This window comes from Lates calcarifer, linkage group LG24 (assembly GCF_001640805.2).
Source record: "Lates calcarifer isolate ASB-BC8 linkage group LG24, TLL_Latcal_v3, whole genome shotgun sequence".
NCBI lineage: Eukaryota > Metazoa > Chordata > Actinopteri > Centropomidae > Lates > Lates calcarifer.
In genome coordinates, this window is record NC_066856.1 from 13,229,487 (window position 1) to 13,244,974 (window position 15,488).

A 15,488-nucleotide genomic window follows, 5' to 3' on the forward strand; every position below is an offset into this window, starting at 1 on the left:
CTCTAAATGACTCAGTTGACATATGTGATAAGTTGTGAAACTCCAACTCTCACTGTCAATAAACAACAGCATTCATTGATGCTGAAGGTGCTACATCACCTGAGCTTCAGGCTTATGACTAACTCGTTTTATCAGATTCCATGTTGACACCAACTGCAGAGTGTTGCACAGTAAACTAAACATAATAGAGCAAGAGTTGAGCTGAGTTGCATGGATATAATGTGAATGCTTACTGTGTGTATATGTAAAACATGAGCTATAGATGAGGCAGATTATGCTGTCAACCTAAAGAGGAGGTGTTATGATAAACTGCCACACATGCTCCACTTCTGTCAAATAGTCTAATTTATTGCTGATTCCATTAGCAGCTGATGCCTGAAATATATACTTTCCCACTGTACACTCTCCCATATTCCAGGTGTTCCCTATCATCGGAGTCATTTTGTTTAGCAAAAGAAAAAGCTGCACTCTATTGCTTGAAGATGTACTTTAAACATTTAGAAAAGAGATGCTGCTAACTTTATGCCAAGTCGCTGCCATGCTTTTCTCTAACCCATAACCCACCCCTCTATCTCCACTGAGAATGGCCGACTGAAAATAAAGCAAGGAAGATCAAAATGCGGTTTTGAGCCAGATGCTTGGAGTTGATCCTGTCAGTGGCGAAATCATGCTGGTGCGCCTCTGTCTCTGATTTGCCTTTTGAAGTTTGGGTTTATACCTTTGGCTCAAGGTGGAATCCAGATGTTGGGATGCATGCAAAGTTTTGCAAAGCACAGGTACAGATCCCCCTCCCCCCTTTGGTTCTGGAGGACATAAAACTTGGAATCTCTTGCAAAAAATATTAAAAATGATGCCAGTAAAGGCAATCCATCAAAATGGAAGATTTCTAAACTTGCATCTGGCTACCATGACTCCACATTAAAGACAGGGTGTATAACATCAGCAACATGGTGAAGATGACAACATGCTTTGTCCATTTCTTTAGCTACAAAATAAGTAATTTAGTTCCTCAATCAAGTCTAATGACTGACAAAACATCTTGCTGACAAAAGAAGATCACAAGATCCAATGAAGCATGGAAATTATGCTAATATGCCTGTAGCATGGTGCTTGAGGTAAACACATATACTGTACAAACAAATATAAATGACCAACCAAACAGGTACAGTAAGTGCAACTGTGAATGATGTGTCATTTGGCAGTGGAGACTTTGCAGGCTATTCAGTAAATGACAGCGAAACTAATCTATTTGTCATGTTATTAGTTGGCAGTCTATGTAAATACTCCTTTGTTTTCACACTTGTCATCTATATAAATACTTATTGTCATTTTTGGCCAAAATATTCATGAATGAAAGCATCAGTTGTGTTTTTCCCACCACTACTGTTCGTTATGCTGGTTTGGAGTCACACAGCTCTGCCTTATCAACAGTCACTAGAAACTGCTGTTGCTCCAGGGTCCATGCCATGAATTCATGCCAGAACACATGGGTATGCAAATCTGATAGTGCATATGTACGGTAAAGGTTTAGAAGAAAGGCATAGAGATACTGTGCTTCTAGTCTTTCGTAACCAGAAAAGACATGGCTGGCAAGACATGACAGGACAAGGACTACAAACGGAAAAGTACAGTGGGCATCATGGGATAGTTGACCACATAATTCTCAGTTTAATTTGACCCCTGTTGAAAGCTCTAATTGCCTGGTCTCTTTTTTGCCTCCTCTATAGTTAAGTTTAGTTGTTGATCAGTCATTTTGAGAGATGAACTGATGTTAAGGAATGGTCCTCGGGCTGAAACTGCTGTACTGACAAATGGTCTTAATTGTACCCAATGGAATGTAAGAGGTTAAAAAGGTCCTAGACATTTCACCTCCATTCTCTGCAAATCATACCAGAAACCAGAACTTTCTAGGATCCTCATAACGACTACCTGCCAGTTAAGCCAGAGGAGCAACAATACAACTGAAGATAACTCTGACTGCTGTTGTTGACTTAAGCCTGGGCTAACACAGCTCTGTTTTGCCGCAGAATAGTGCACTGAAAAGAGCTCAGACCTGATTAGCTGGTCTGATTAACACACTGGCACTGCGTTTGAGACTGTGTAAAATTCTGTCTGGCTTGACTCATTATCAGCGGTGATCAGAAGCAGGTCCATCAGGGCCTTCTGTCAGAGCAGCTTAACCTCCCCCCTCCCCTCCACGACACTCTGGATTAGACGCAGCCTTGGCGCCACTCCATGGAACCACTTGTCCTCTCAGTTGGGGTGCTGCACCCCTAAAACCCAAACCCCCGCCACATAACCCCTGTTAACTGGTGGGTCAGCGCATGCCCATCATTAACCTTGCGGCTCCTGTTTGTTTTCCTGAATGTAGCCCTCAAAGTGTCACTTCATGCAGAGGTGGCAGATGCTGTAAAAAAACAGCTACTGCTCCTGATGGTCAGTGGAGGGGTTGCTGATTAAAAACAGATGTTTTTGCTGCAGACCTGCTGCACACAGACAGTACCTGATTGTGTGGTTTCAGACACAAGGTGCAGCACAGGCTACAACAAAGAGGTGTTGTGTGAAAATGCACTTTTGGGTTATAAATGTTTTAGTATGCAATATCTGCATGCATACTTTGTGGTTCATCTCTGCACTTGTGATACCCTAATGTGTGGAGGGATACTGTGCCAGCAGGGGAGGACAATCAATGATCCTTTTCTCTATGCAGTTTAGGTAATAACAGGAACAATACTCCCCCTAAAACTCCTTCCCTATTCTTCCTTTTCTCTGATCACGGTCAGATTTCTTGCAGGGAGTTGATGCATGCTAGGAGCCAGTGTTATCTAGCTGACCTTGGCTCTGAGAAGCAAACGTGTAGCAGAGCCAGGAGCCCACAGAGAGAAATATTTGGGGAAATGAGCTAAATGTTGCAATACACCTCAAAAAGAGTTGAAATTACATTTACTGTCCCATAACGACAAATGAGTGGTATTTATGTGGCTTTGTTCAACATGAACTGGTGGGAGGGTACAGATATCCTGTACCCTGGCATTTTATTGATGCTGATGTTGTTACTAAATGCAGCATTTTTCCATGCTTAATTTATATCGCTGATCTGCTTTTGACATGCTGGCAAAGCACCAGTCCTGAAAAGGGATCTCTTTTTGTGTGATCCTTTTCCAAGACTTCAAAAAAGTTTTTTTTCTCATACCCTCCTCTGAAGGGATATGTTTGAGAGGTTGTGTCTTTTTTGTAAAGCACTTAATTAAAACAATTTAAGAAAATATCATAATATAAAATTGTTTACTTTTATGATCATCTTCCCCATAGCTATTTAACTTTGTGCAAAACATGGTGGTAAATTTTGTCTTTGTTGTATCAAGCGATAAAGGTCATCACCACACCATCTTGTAACATTTTGAGAATTTTGATAAGATCAGCTATGAACAGTCTTTTGCTCGCTGTCAGACGTTGTTCCTGTTCCCCACAGCACACACCACCGGAAAACCACAGATCTGTTTACTGTCTGTGTATGCAAAATATTACTGGAAATAAACAGAGTTACATACTTATAGGGGTGGAAATCATAACTTAACTCATAATATTATCATGACGCACTGCCAGCCACAAGCAATACTTGGTGTATTGCAAGATCTAAGATGGAAAAAACAAATTAATTCAGCTCAAAAACCCAACTTATCTGATTCATCAAGACCATGTTAGTGTGGTTCGATCAGTTTTGATTGATACTGACATCTTCCTGGCAGCAGCAGCCAACAGACTGTCATCAGATTCTGATTTCTATATTATTAAATTCTGATTGGTGCATGGAGATACCTGACATAACCTTTTCCCAACACACCCCACTTCCATGCTAAACTGCACACTGTAGGGGAACGACACTGCGAGCGCCCAAAGATTCCGCTGGAAAACAATTTACTCATCTTGACACTCACACTGTTACCATAATCTGCGCTCACATCAGCCAATGGATTATCACAGCTCGGAGGTGACAGGCCTGTCTGTCTGTCTCTCTGTCTGGTGCCCACAGCTGCAGACAGCTGTCCTAACATGGCCGCTCAACCCTGTAGAGAAACCCTTGGCCCCAGCAAGTCACAGCTCATCACGCACAGACACTGACACGCGGGCGGAAGCAGGGAATTCAGTGAGCGTGTTTGTGATCGGTCAAGCGGTTCAGTTTGTGCTCGTCAAAGCCCCCTGGGCAGAGAAGAGAAGAAGAAGCAGAAAGAGAGGAGTGAGAGGGTGGGTGGCGGTCAGGTCAGTGGGATGTTATCTCATCTCCCTTGGGTGGGATCCAGGTCTTTGCAGGCCTGATGAGGAGAGGAGGAAATTAAACCACTCGCCTTTGTTGTGGGTTTAAGGATCACAGAGAGAGGGGAAGAGAATCGAGGGGTACCTTATTTGAGAATAAATCAGTCAGTGTGTGTCTATGTGTGTGAGTGTTTGTGTGGCCATGCTGGGTGGGGAGGGGTCATCCACCTTTCAGGCTAAAGCGATATCATCTTCCCAATCTCCGCTTGACCTTGATAGATCTCCAGCTTTGTAACTCAAACCTCTGGAGACATGTTTTGTCTCACCTCTAAGGCACGCACTGTTGCCACTGATGTTGCCTTTCCTGTATGGTCGGCACTTTCACATCTACGTGAGAACGGTAGCAAGTTTTCCTCTCTCCCACACTATCTAGCACAGATTTCACAGCCACGTTGTGAGCAAAGGTGACTTGTTTTCTTGCTGTTTTTCTTCAAGGCACAATAATTATACCTCCCCGGGACACCAAGTGACAAACACTTCAGTAAACTTGTTATTTCTGTTTTGTTTTGTTTTAATTTTCTGCTGTTTATATTAGCAGGGAATGATTGCATCCCTCTTGACATCCTGAATTAGATTACGCCAAATATGGTCTTCAATCATCTTTTCAGAGCTGCATTCATTTGCCAGAAATTCATGCTCAAACCAGCCTGTTTTGTGACAGCGTCTTGTATCTTCTTCCTTGACATGATAAATTCAAGAGCCGTCACCACTCAAATCTCATCCCACATATCTGAATAACATATGAGGGGTCTGATTCCGAAATCAATTTAAGTGTCTCATCTTCTAAACTGACAATCAACACTGACAGATCACTGTATCTCCCTTGTCTCATTTAAGTGTTTCAGCAGCTAAGGGAAAAACTTCAAAGGGGTTTTTATAATTACACAAACTAATATACAACAAACAATAAGAAAACACTGGCAGATAACTCCCAGCTAATAAGTTCCAAACTAAACTCCTGGTGACCCTGGAATGACCCAAAACATAATTTTCTATACAAGTTCACACACGTGCATAAGAAAATAATCTTCCTCTTGGTGCATTTTATAATCCAGTCACACTATGTGTACAATCAGCGAGGAGATGGTCTTGTAAATACACACAAACTATGTGATACAGAACATATCTAGTACATCTTGGACACACATTACAGCCAATCTAACTACAGAAACAAGCCCACCTCTTAAATCCAGTGAAATGAGTCCATAAAAATGTACACCTTTGACAGCATGCCAAGAATTAGACGGTGCAAATGCAACATAAAAACTGTCAAATCAACACGAGCCGAGTTTCAGATGAGACCACTACAGGTTAATTTTAACAAAGGTTGTAAAAGTCATTCTGGGGTTTAATTAATTAATTAGTTCACATGATATACCACTGTAAAAATGTGTAGAAACTACTTGCGTAATGTTCATTTGTTTATACAGGCTATACTGTCTCCATAACCATCTCCACCGTCAGTATCATGCAAGATATAACATGCTGTTATGCTCTAACACCAACGTCTTTTCAAAACAGATCATTTGCTTTGCAATTACGGAAACATAATTGCCATCTCATTGCGGGAAGCTGCGGGTGATTGTACCTTATGGATGATTTACAACTGACAACATCACAGCAGCGGCTGCGCTTTAAGATTTCATCGTCCGTTTCTTCCTGATAAAAACTCGAGCGCCAAGTTTTGCATTCGCTTCTTGAGGGAAGTTTGCAGCACCTGACGGACTGATGTGCACACAGTGTCCGCTGCGGCGCAGAAACTCCTCGACGCACGGTATTTCAGTTTGCTCAAGAGAGCAGTAATCATAATGCAATAAAGAAGTCGCACTCTCCGATGCTGTTTTGAATGCGTGAGAATGCACTGACAAGCATTAAAGAACAACAAATATACCGATATGTCCTACCTTTAATGGCTCTGATCGGGCTGAAATTCCCGATGTGAGTTTATTCCTCTGCGTTTAAAAAGTTTATCTCTATTCCTTTGCGGACTTCACGCACAGAGAGCCACGCTTCCACACAGTCTTCAGGTCCATCGCTTCTGTCTGCATAACCGCGCTCCTACACTCACACACGGCTCTCACACAGCTCCCTGCTCGTTCGCCTCAACAGGCACCTACACGAAAACTGAGCCCCTCCAGCGGTGACATCATGAGTCACTATGGCAACTCTGACTCCACCCCAGTCCGGAGCTGAACTTACCTGTCTGACTAGCTAAATTTCATAACAAACTCTTTCCACCTTTTCCCTGTGAGCAGTGCAACAACAGAGGATGTACACACATTTTTCATGTGCTGTGTGGACGGGAATCTGTGGTTGAAAATGCATCATGAACACAGGAACACATGTGAGCAAATAGCACACAAACTACACAGACTTGCAGTAACATAACATTATGATCCCTGATGGCTGATAACATTTATGCAAATTCACAGAGGTCATGATCAGTGCAGTGGACTGAAACAGCGCCTCATGAAAAGGGTTATATTTTGCATGTGGGCTGGTCTGAAAACAGCACACAAAATCCCTCTTGCACAATGCTTCATGCCATTGCCTGGAGCTCCCTTGTGGCCCGGTGCCAGTCTCACCATTACCTCAATTGTTTTGACTACAAAGCCAGCGTGCCCCTCCCTTTTGTCTCCTCTGACCCGGAGCAAACAAACAGACAATGACCAGGTAAAGTCAAATGTCCACCTCGAGACTCTCTCTGTGCTGCCCTCCCCCCATCAACTCACTTCACTTCAAAAAGCTGAGCCACCAGGAGACTCTATAATCTGTAAAATCTCCCAAACAACACTTGGAAATGTATACTTAATACATCATGCTGTAGTCTTGAATACACAGACCAGTCTGAAGCCATAAGCAAGTCCACTTATGGTGGTCAAAACAGGCTTTTAAGTGTATGGATAATTCAAACTGTTTGTGGTTCACATGTTTTCTACTGCTTCACAATTAAACACCACCTCACTGTTTCACAGCAGCTGTGGGAGGGAAGTGTGACAGGCAGATTTATAGAGCAGACTTCACATTTAACCTGCAGCGAAAAAAGGGAGGAAATAGTTTTGTAGTTGAACTGTTGCCTCAGATTGCAAAGGAAAATAAAAATACCTGTGACTCCGAGAGTGGACAAGAGCACTTAGAACTTAACGTGTAAATACATAGACATAGTTATTAATCATCTTTGGACCAGACTGAACTGAACAAAAAATTGATAGAATAATACGTACAGTTGTCTTAAGTTGACATTAAAGCTGCAGTAGTAGATTTTTGGCCATTTGGAGGGACACCAGAGCAAGTCAAAAACACAGCATATGTAATTTTTAGGACCTTAAAAAGTTGTTATGGTTTACAAAACCAAGTTAAAATGCCTGTTTACACATCCAGCAGCAGATGTTAGCATTAATTTTGAGTTGTTTCTGGGTAACTAACAAATCCATTATTCACTCTCCTTTTTGGTTCTGTTTTGGTCTCCACCAGCTTTGATGTTTTGGCTGCCTGCTGCTCTTGGAAACAAAGCTGATGAGTTTGTGGGTTGGAAAACAATGTGCTGAAAGATGCTAAAACAGTCCATTGAACTGAGGGTAACTGCAAATATGAGCAACAAGTTTGCCACAAAGAACAACCCCTTTCACATTACACTTAGTCATTAGATTCATTGGTAATATATTGATTAGTGTAGCTTTAATATCAACTTGCTGTAATGTTTTAATTAAAATAAACAATAGCTGTATAATTCAGATCATCCAAACTATTTAAGTCCAACCAAACAATGACATTCCATATCAAGGCCTCTCTCAACCCACTGACCTGCTCCCGCAGTCTTTCCTGGTGGCCCATGATCGCTGAGGCATGATGAGGGTATTTCTGCTTCAGATGCTCCAGGAAGGCCTCCCTCTTCTTGTCCATGTCTGATGGCTGCATAGCCAGGATCTCTCGGGAGCTGCGGGCTCCCCCTAACGTGTGCCTCCGAGGGACAGTCCGGCTGCCTTTGGCGTCTCCTCTCGTAGGGGGCGTCCCATTTGGGGAGGCCTGCCTGCGGCTCACGTGCTCGGCGTCCTCTGGCGAGGTTACCTTCAGGTTGCTCTTGTTTTGTTCTGAGGTGACAGAGGTGACACAGAGACAAGGGGTCAAAAACACATGAACTATGCTGATGTTTTGACATCAACAACAAGTGTGCACATATATTAGGCTTCCATAGGTCATACAGAGGGCATGTCAGAACCAATCTAACCATCTGGGACCTACAACTTTTTAAAATTCAGACTGTAAGCTCTTCATTATTGCTGTAACATACTTCATGTGAGAGAGAGAGAGGAGAAGAGTGACTCCATATGCAAAAAGATGTTAATATTTTCTCCAGAAGCAAAACTGAAATAAACATTGTCTGATATGCAGTCAGCCCAGTTCATTATGTATTCATGCTGTTTTATATTTCAATAATAAATCCACATTTTAACGTGACAGACACAATACTGGTGATGAAAATACTGAATTGAAACAGCTGTTCAGGCTTCTTTCCTTTTAAAAAAGCCATAGATATCCATTAATGTAGGGAGATGCAAATGGAGAGACTAGGAGACAATATCCAGAGCATCTGTTTATACATGCAGAGCCTTGCGAAATTTTGAGACTGAGCAGAAACTACCAGATGCAGTAAGATTTTAATTCGAGGATATTAAAAGGAAAATATCTTTTTCTATTTTTGACAGGTGTGTGACAGATTTCTGCTCCCACTGAACACCATGAATGTCTGGTTGCAAGTGGGATCACAGAATTACAACAACGGTAGCATGATATCAAGCAAGTTTCTGGTTAAAATAACTCTTTATCAGAAGGCCTTATCCTGTAAGCACCAAATTTTTCCCCTTTTATCTCATATGAAAACAACAAAAACATGGTGTTAAATGTTAAAGATGGATATTTGATTGTAGAGCAGAATGGAGGTAGGGTAAACGATCTCCCTAGGCATATAAACATCTTTGCACTTTGTTGCCTTGAATCAATCAGGGCCTAGGGAATACAATTATAATCCATCAATATGAAAGGCATCCTATGAGATTCTGTGCTGGAAGAAAAGAGAGGAGAGGAGAAATAAAGGAAAAGGGGAGAGGTGCTCGAGTGTGAAAACAGAGGGAAAAGAAGCAATAAAACAAGCTGATCTGCTGCCTTGTTTTCTAGACAGGCAGGTAGAGCTATAATGTGTACCTTTCAGAGGGTAATGGTGGAAAATAAAGGACCTCTTACGAAGATCAGCTCCTCAACAGTTAAAGGAGGATATTTCAAGTGATTTGCCACTATTTTGTGGGTGGTTTAATATGGCTTTTCTTCTCCTCTTTGAAAGCTTGAAGGCATGCTGTGAGCCACAGATGAAAAAGGAATTTCTTGTTTTCCTCACAAAGACATGTTGGGACTGAGAAAGAGGTAGCCTCGTAGTGCTGGAAAAACGCAAGCTTAGTAGCTAAAGCGACTGAAATCCTATTTGTTTTCCTGTGCCATGAAATTTCCTTCCACTAAACATCTCTATTTTCCATCTACAGTTGTAGCCCGTTTCATTGTCACCTCCAGATCTTTTGAGGAAAACACCAAACTGCTTTGATCAGCAAACACAGAAAGCAAACGTGAATTTGGAGAAATACTAAGTGCTGGTGCATCATGATCAAGCCCTGTCCCCAGCACCATCAGCCCAAACCCCCCACCCTGCTCAAGTTCAGAGCCGCAGCACGTCTCATGTACTTCCAATCCTATTTTTAACTCCCAAACACAGTTTCCCCACTGCCAACCAAATTACACTCAGCAGACAGAACAGACTCAAACCTCCAAAGGATCTGCATTCATTTTGCGGGTGGCATGTCAGAAAGCTCATTACCTTCCCCAAGTGAACAATCTTTGTCTTCATCTGCAATTTCTTCTTCCATTGCACTTTGAGATCAACACAAACACACACACACAAACACACACACACTGACGGTGAAAGAGTGAGGCTGGGAGAATCAGCTAACTGCTTGCTTAGAGATTCCAGACGTAGCTCACGTGGAAAAAGGGGGCTTGAGATAGGCCCTGCCCCACAGCCCCAGGATAGACTGGTGGGGATTTAGAAAGTCAACTACATTCCAGGACACAGGGCAACTAGCCCCTCACCCTCAGACTAAAAGCTCTTTTGCTACCATGGAGTGGTCATAGACCGAATGTAAATGTGTGTGATCGAAACAGACAGTATATAGAGCATTGTAAAAGAGGATACTGATGAAAAACACATTCTCTTCTCTTAAAACTGGAAGCTGAGACTAACAGGTGTCAGTCAAACTGTCTGACACACACACTTATACATACACAATATACCCACAGTCTGTTCTTTATCAGGACTTTGTCTGCAAGCTGTCTCTTGTCCCTGTTGAGGGGCCCACCAGACACTAGCATGCATCCAAATGTGTCATAACCTACTTCTGAGCCACATCCAAACTGCTCTCAGCGTACGGCAGCCAGCTAATATGTGATCGAGTTATCTGATCAACACAACAGAATAAGACAAGCGTCAGTCCTGCAGGCAGTGTTGTTTCCAATTAGGAACCTCACGGGAGACGCCACAGTCTTTCTGTTTGCTCCTGCTCTAGGCTGTATGAAAAACAACATTGTCCTGTTTGCCTGACAGTCAGCAAATACACTCGCCGGCATCTTATATTGTGCAAACATGTCAGCATGTTCATGTCTATGGCTGATGTGTGTGTGTGTGTGTGTGTGTGTGTGTGTGCACATGAGTGTTTTTCAAGGAGGAGGTGGGGGGGAAGGGCTGCATCTGTGCATGAGTTCATTTCTTTGCAGCTGCTGATGTAAGTGACCCAATCTAAATGTGCAGGAAGACAGCACAAACCGACGCACCTTAACAGGAAAATGTGAGAGGATCAATGGCCTACTTTGTGGGGCATGTAATTGAAAGTGGTGGGGTGAGCGCATGAACAAACACAATGCAGCAGCTGATGGATAATGTCTAACATATGGAGACAAGTCCGCTTCCACCCACTTTCTGTCTGCTTTCACCCACTCACATGTTCAGCCACAATAGGCAGACAGTTAGCAGGCAATAGACATCAGTCATGTCATTTAATCATACTGTGGGACTGAGTTAACCTTATATTATATGTTGGTAGTCTTTACATAGTCATCTGTAATGGTCAATTTAATTGTACAGACTTTACCTTAATCTGCTTCATCTACTTCTGCATTGAGTGATTTCCTATGTTTCCCAGAGAAACCCCCAGAGAACAGGCTTGAACATGTTGCAATAGCTAGAAGAGCAGATGGTGAAAGCAACAGCTATAGCATATTAAATGCAGTATTACTTCCTCTTCTGATAGATTCTTCTCTGAGAGCAGGCAAAATGCTGAATTCAGAAACAGGGACACGCTCCACTTTCAACAGTACAACTATTTAAAACACTACAAGTTCACTGAAAATACCTACAGTATATCATACTGATGGACACACAACAAGAAAATGAGCCCTCAGTCACCAGTCATTAGGCACACATACTGCTATCCCTAATATTTTATATAGTTTGAGTGGGAATAATCTTGAACATTTACATAAATTATTTCACAATATATAATAAACAGTTGTATCAAAGACTCTAAACACTGAAATGTAAAATGCTGCTTATTTCTACAGAAATTCTTTTTTAGCCATAACAGTTAGTGTCAGTGTTTCTGTGTCAAAAGCACTCTGTCCTGACAATGACACATACATCGTCCCAAACCAACCAACAGGTCAGTCTTTGCCAAGCCAAACTCATAATTAAAGCAGCTCCTCAAAACCGACAATTACAACCTGTGGTCCAAACAACCTGCCTCCCTGCACTTTTACTGTCCACATTCCAGGCCAAAAAATGACCTCCTTCTTTCAGAATGTCACAGGGGATCTGCAAGTGATTTGTGCCTCGCTTCAATAGCTCGAGAATGTCGCTCTCTTTTTCACAGCTGCCAGTGTTGAGTAAATGATGTTCCTCTCTGCTGAAAGACAACATGAAACACTTGCCCAAGAACACCCAGGTCTTATGAGGAGTAGGGCCTCCTGCTGTTCGCAGTTACTTTCTGGTTGTCCCTTATTTATGGAGGAATGTATCCCTGTGCGCACTCCCACTCTCCCCTACTATTACTGTCCCATAACTATGCAGTTAGATACAAAGCCCTGTTGTGTGCCGTAAAAGCACAGCTCACATAGTGATACCCTGAAGCCATGAATACTAATACACATAACAGCACTGGTCCACTGTTGACTATCTGACAATATTTTTGCGATGTAAAAGTTATCAGTCAAGAAATCAGATGATCCATTCATGTGGAACTGAGCCTGGTGTACAAAAAGTATCTATTTAAATATGATTAGAATAAATTAAGCTTCAAACATACTGCAATAATATCCATTTTAACAGGGTATTTAAACTATTAATGCCACTGAAAAAAATGGAGTGAAAAAATCATGACCCAATCCCATAACGTTAATAAGATTTTTAGCCACACTAGCAGCTAGGAATGACAGTGTAGGTCAGACTATTGGTCTGCCACATTGGTCCAGAATGAAATATTAACCATTTAGCTCTACCGGCAGGTCAAAGTTTTCAGTTATTTGGTGAAACGTCTCAACATCTAGTAGGTTGATTGACACAATTTTTTCCTACAGATGCTGCTCCTAGAAAATTCATTCTAATGACATTTGTGATCACTTTGACTTTTTCGAGTTTCAGAAGTGGAAAACACAAATCACTTTGCTGAAAGAGTTTGACAGTTTTGTTCAATTGAAGGATCTGTAGTGACTGAATATGTGGTTTGTTCACTTTTTTTCTAGACTAAGCAATCGCATTACTGATCAGACGCATTACAGTGCATATATTAGTGAGCAAACCCATCACCACTTACACTGCTGCAAGTTTTGCCACTAATTCTGACTGCTTTGCATTGCTAGTACATTCAGTCAGTTGTTGGTTCACACATTACGTTCAATTCAACAATGTCAGCAAATGTTATCATGCTAACACACTAAACTAAGATGCTGAACATTAACATCTTAGCATCGTTACTGCAAGCATATTAACATGTTGATGTTAGCATGTAGCTCAAAGCACTCCAATATAAGTCTATAAGAGTTGCGGCTGTAAACCTTTGTTTTACAGTGATAACATATTAATATAATGTAATTTTTTGAGAGACCCAAAACTACAATGATGGCTTGTAAAAACTGACATGTTTTCTCACTCATCTGCGTCTTGTGCCTAAAGAAGCTTTGTTTTCCTATCAGACATCCTTCCCATGTCAGGCTGAGACCACCTGATTCCATGCCTTTCACTTATCATGTTACTTTCTTCCACCCACCAGCCAGCACTGCACACTGACCCTGCCAAGCTACAGTAGAAGGCCAATGGGTGCATGTCTGTGGAGGTGACCTGCTCAAAGCCAACGGAAAAAAGGAGCTGATTTCTACACCAACTTCTCACTGATTGCTGATCCGGCAGATAAACTCTTTCCATGAAGGTATGTGACACCAGAGTTAGAAAATGCCCCTGCAATGCAGCCCGGCCACATTTTTCACACCACACACACCACATATGCACACAAACACAGTCATTCATACACTAACAATCACATGCAGGAAATATCTGACTTCCTATCCTGAGTGTCTGTTTCACTCCTTGCCTGTTCAAGTCATAAAAACTAAAATTTTCAAGTCATGTCAACACTTTTGAATTTCGCACACAATGGGAAAAACATGCCTCATGAGAAAGTGTTTCCTTACGAAGAGAAGGGGAGAAACAGAAACCTCTCATAAATAGAGGAATTTTACTTCTAGTTTAGCCTGAGGCTCAGTGCCAAAGAAAATTGTCCACTTATGAGTCCACCAATCACAGAGGCCTTTGTGAATAAGGTGAACTTTACCCCCAGGTCCTTCCCTCCAATAGGCTGTGGATGAGTGCGGCTTTGTTTTGATTTGAGAGGTTGATTATATGAGTTTCAGGTCAGGATGTCACAATATGGGGAGAACAACAGGCTGTTATGATCTTGCTTTTTTTTTTTTTTTTTTTTTTTTTTACTTTATGCTGTCTTAGAATAGAACCAGACTTAATGATTCCAATATGACTGAGTTTTCAGAAATTCTTACAGTTTAAGGTCGTACTTTTGTTGCTCTCTGATTTTTTTTCGATTCATTTTCTTTCTCCTTCCATTCTCTTCCTTGTGATCTAACCTCTGTCTTCTCCCCTATCTGTGTTTATGTGACCTGTTGATTCAAGAGTAAACTCCACACAGCCTGTTATATGCTGTGAGAGCATCCACCCATAACTGTGGTGTCCATTTGGGACACTGGCACTGTCATAGTAAACAAATATCAGTGTTTCCCAAATGTCTCCTTTCTACTGTCCTCGCCATTAAATCACACAACTGTCCACTCCTTCAAGAATAAAATAAACACCACATATGAATTATACATATGAAGCTGACAAATAAAATCTTGTTAGTGGCTTAAAAAAGTCACTGGGATTTCAGATGTCAGATTTCTCTCCTGAAGTTTGTAGTTTGACTCCTCGGCTCATGACTAGATTTTCCTCTTCTACTTGTATTTTTACATTTTTCTTCTTCTTTTCTGTCTCTGTCTCTTTTTCCTACCTCCCTTGCCTAATGAGGCATACACACACTGATTGCAATGCATCTTTCAATTAAGATACGTGTGTGTATGTGCAAATATGTGCTGTATCTATGTGTGTGTGTAGTCAGATACACAGGCCTGTCCAGACTTTCCGCTCTGGTGAAGCCTTATAAACAGACAGGGCTGCCAACCTGACAGGCAGTTGGCCAAAAGATATGAGTTACCGACATGTGGTCTAGTGTGTATGTGTGTGTGTGTGTGTGTGTGTGTGTGTGTGTGTGTGTGTGTGTGTATGAGTGTGTGGGTGTGTGTCAGCGCTGGGAATAGTAGCAGTGGTGGAAATAGTTGGTGCGATATCAAAACAGCCATGGAACAGCAGAGAATCTGACAGCTTAACATTGCAAAATAAAGGTTAAATACATATCCATCACACAAGAGACTCCCAGCATATTTAAGTAAGGTTCTTTCCTGTAGCTGGACTCAATGAAGCATGGCAAATTGATTTTACTGCTGCTTTACCTCCAAGTGGAATTGCTCATCCTGAGTGG

General features: G+C 41.8%; 2 protein-coding genes across 14 annotated transcripts in view; one reads left to right on the forward strand and one right to left on the reverse strand.

Moving 5' to 3' along the window:
• si:ch211-285f17.1 (sickle tail protein homolog) overlaps positions 1–15,488 on the reverse strand; it is an 84,561-nt gene that overhangs the window by 35,146 nt on the left and 33,927 nt on the right. For 11 of the 13 annotated variants that reach the window (XM_018695322.2, XM_018695321.2, XM_018695320.2 and 8 more), the window contains exon 2: positions 8,119–8,405. In XM_018695322.2, the coding sequence (XP_018550838.1) occupies positions 8,119–8,405 (287 nt within the window). Of the gene's footprint in view, positions 1–6,218; positions 6,432–8,118; positions 8,406–10,177; positions 10,305–15,488 lie in introns of those variants that run through there. The other 2 variants (XM_051066880.1, XM_018695327.2) reach the window with 2 other exon arrangements.
• The window catches only part of insig1 (insulin induced gene 1), a 255,924-nt gene that overhangs the window by 13,768 nt on the left and 226,668 nt on the right, over positions 1–15,488 (forward strand). The window lies entirely within an intron of this gene.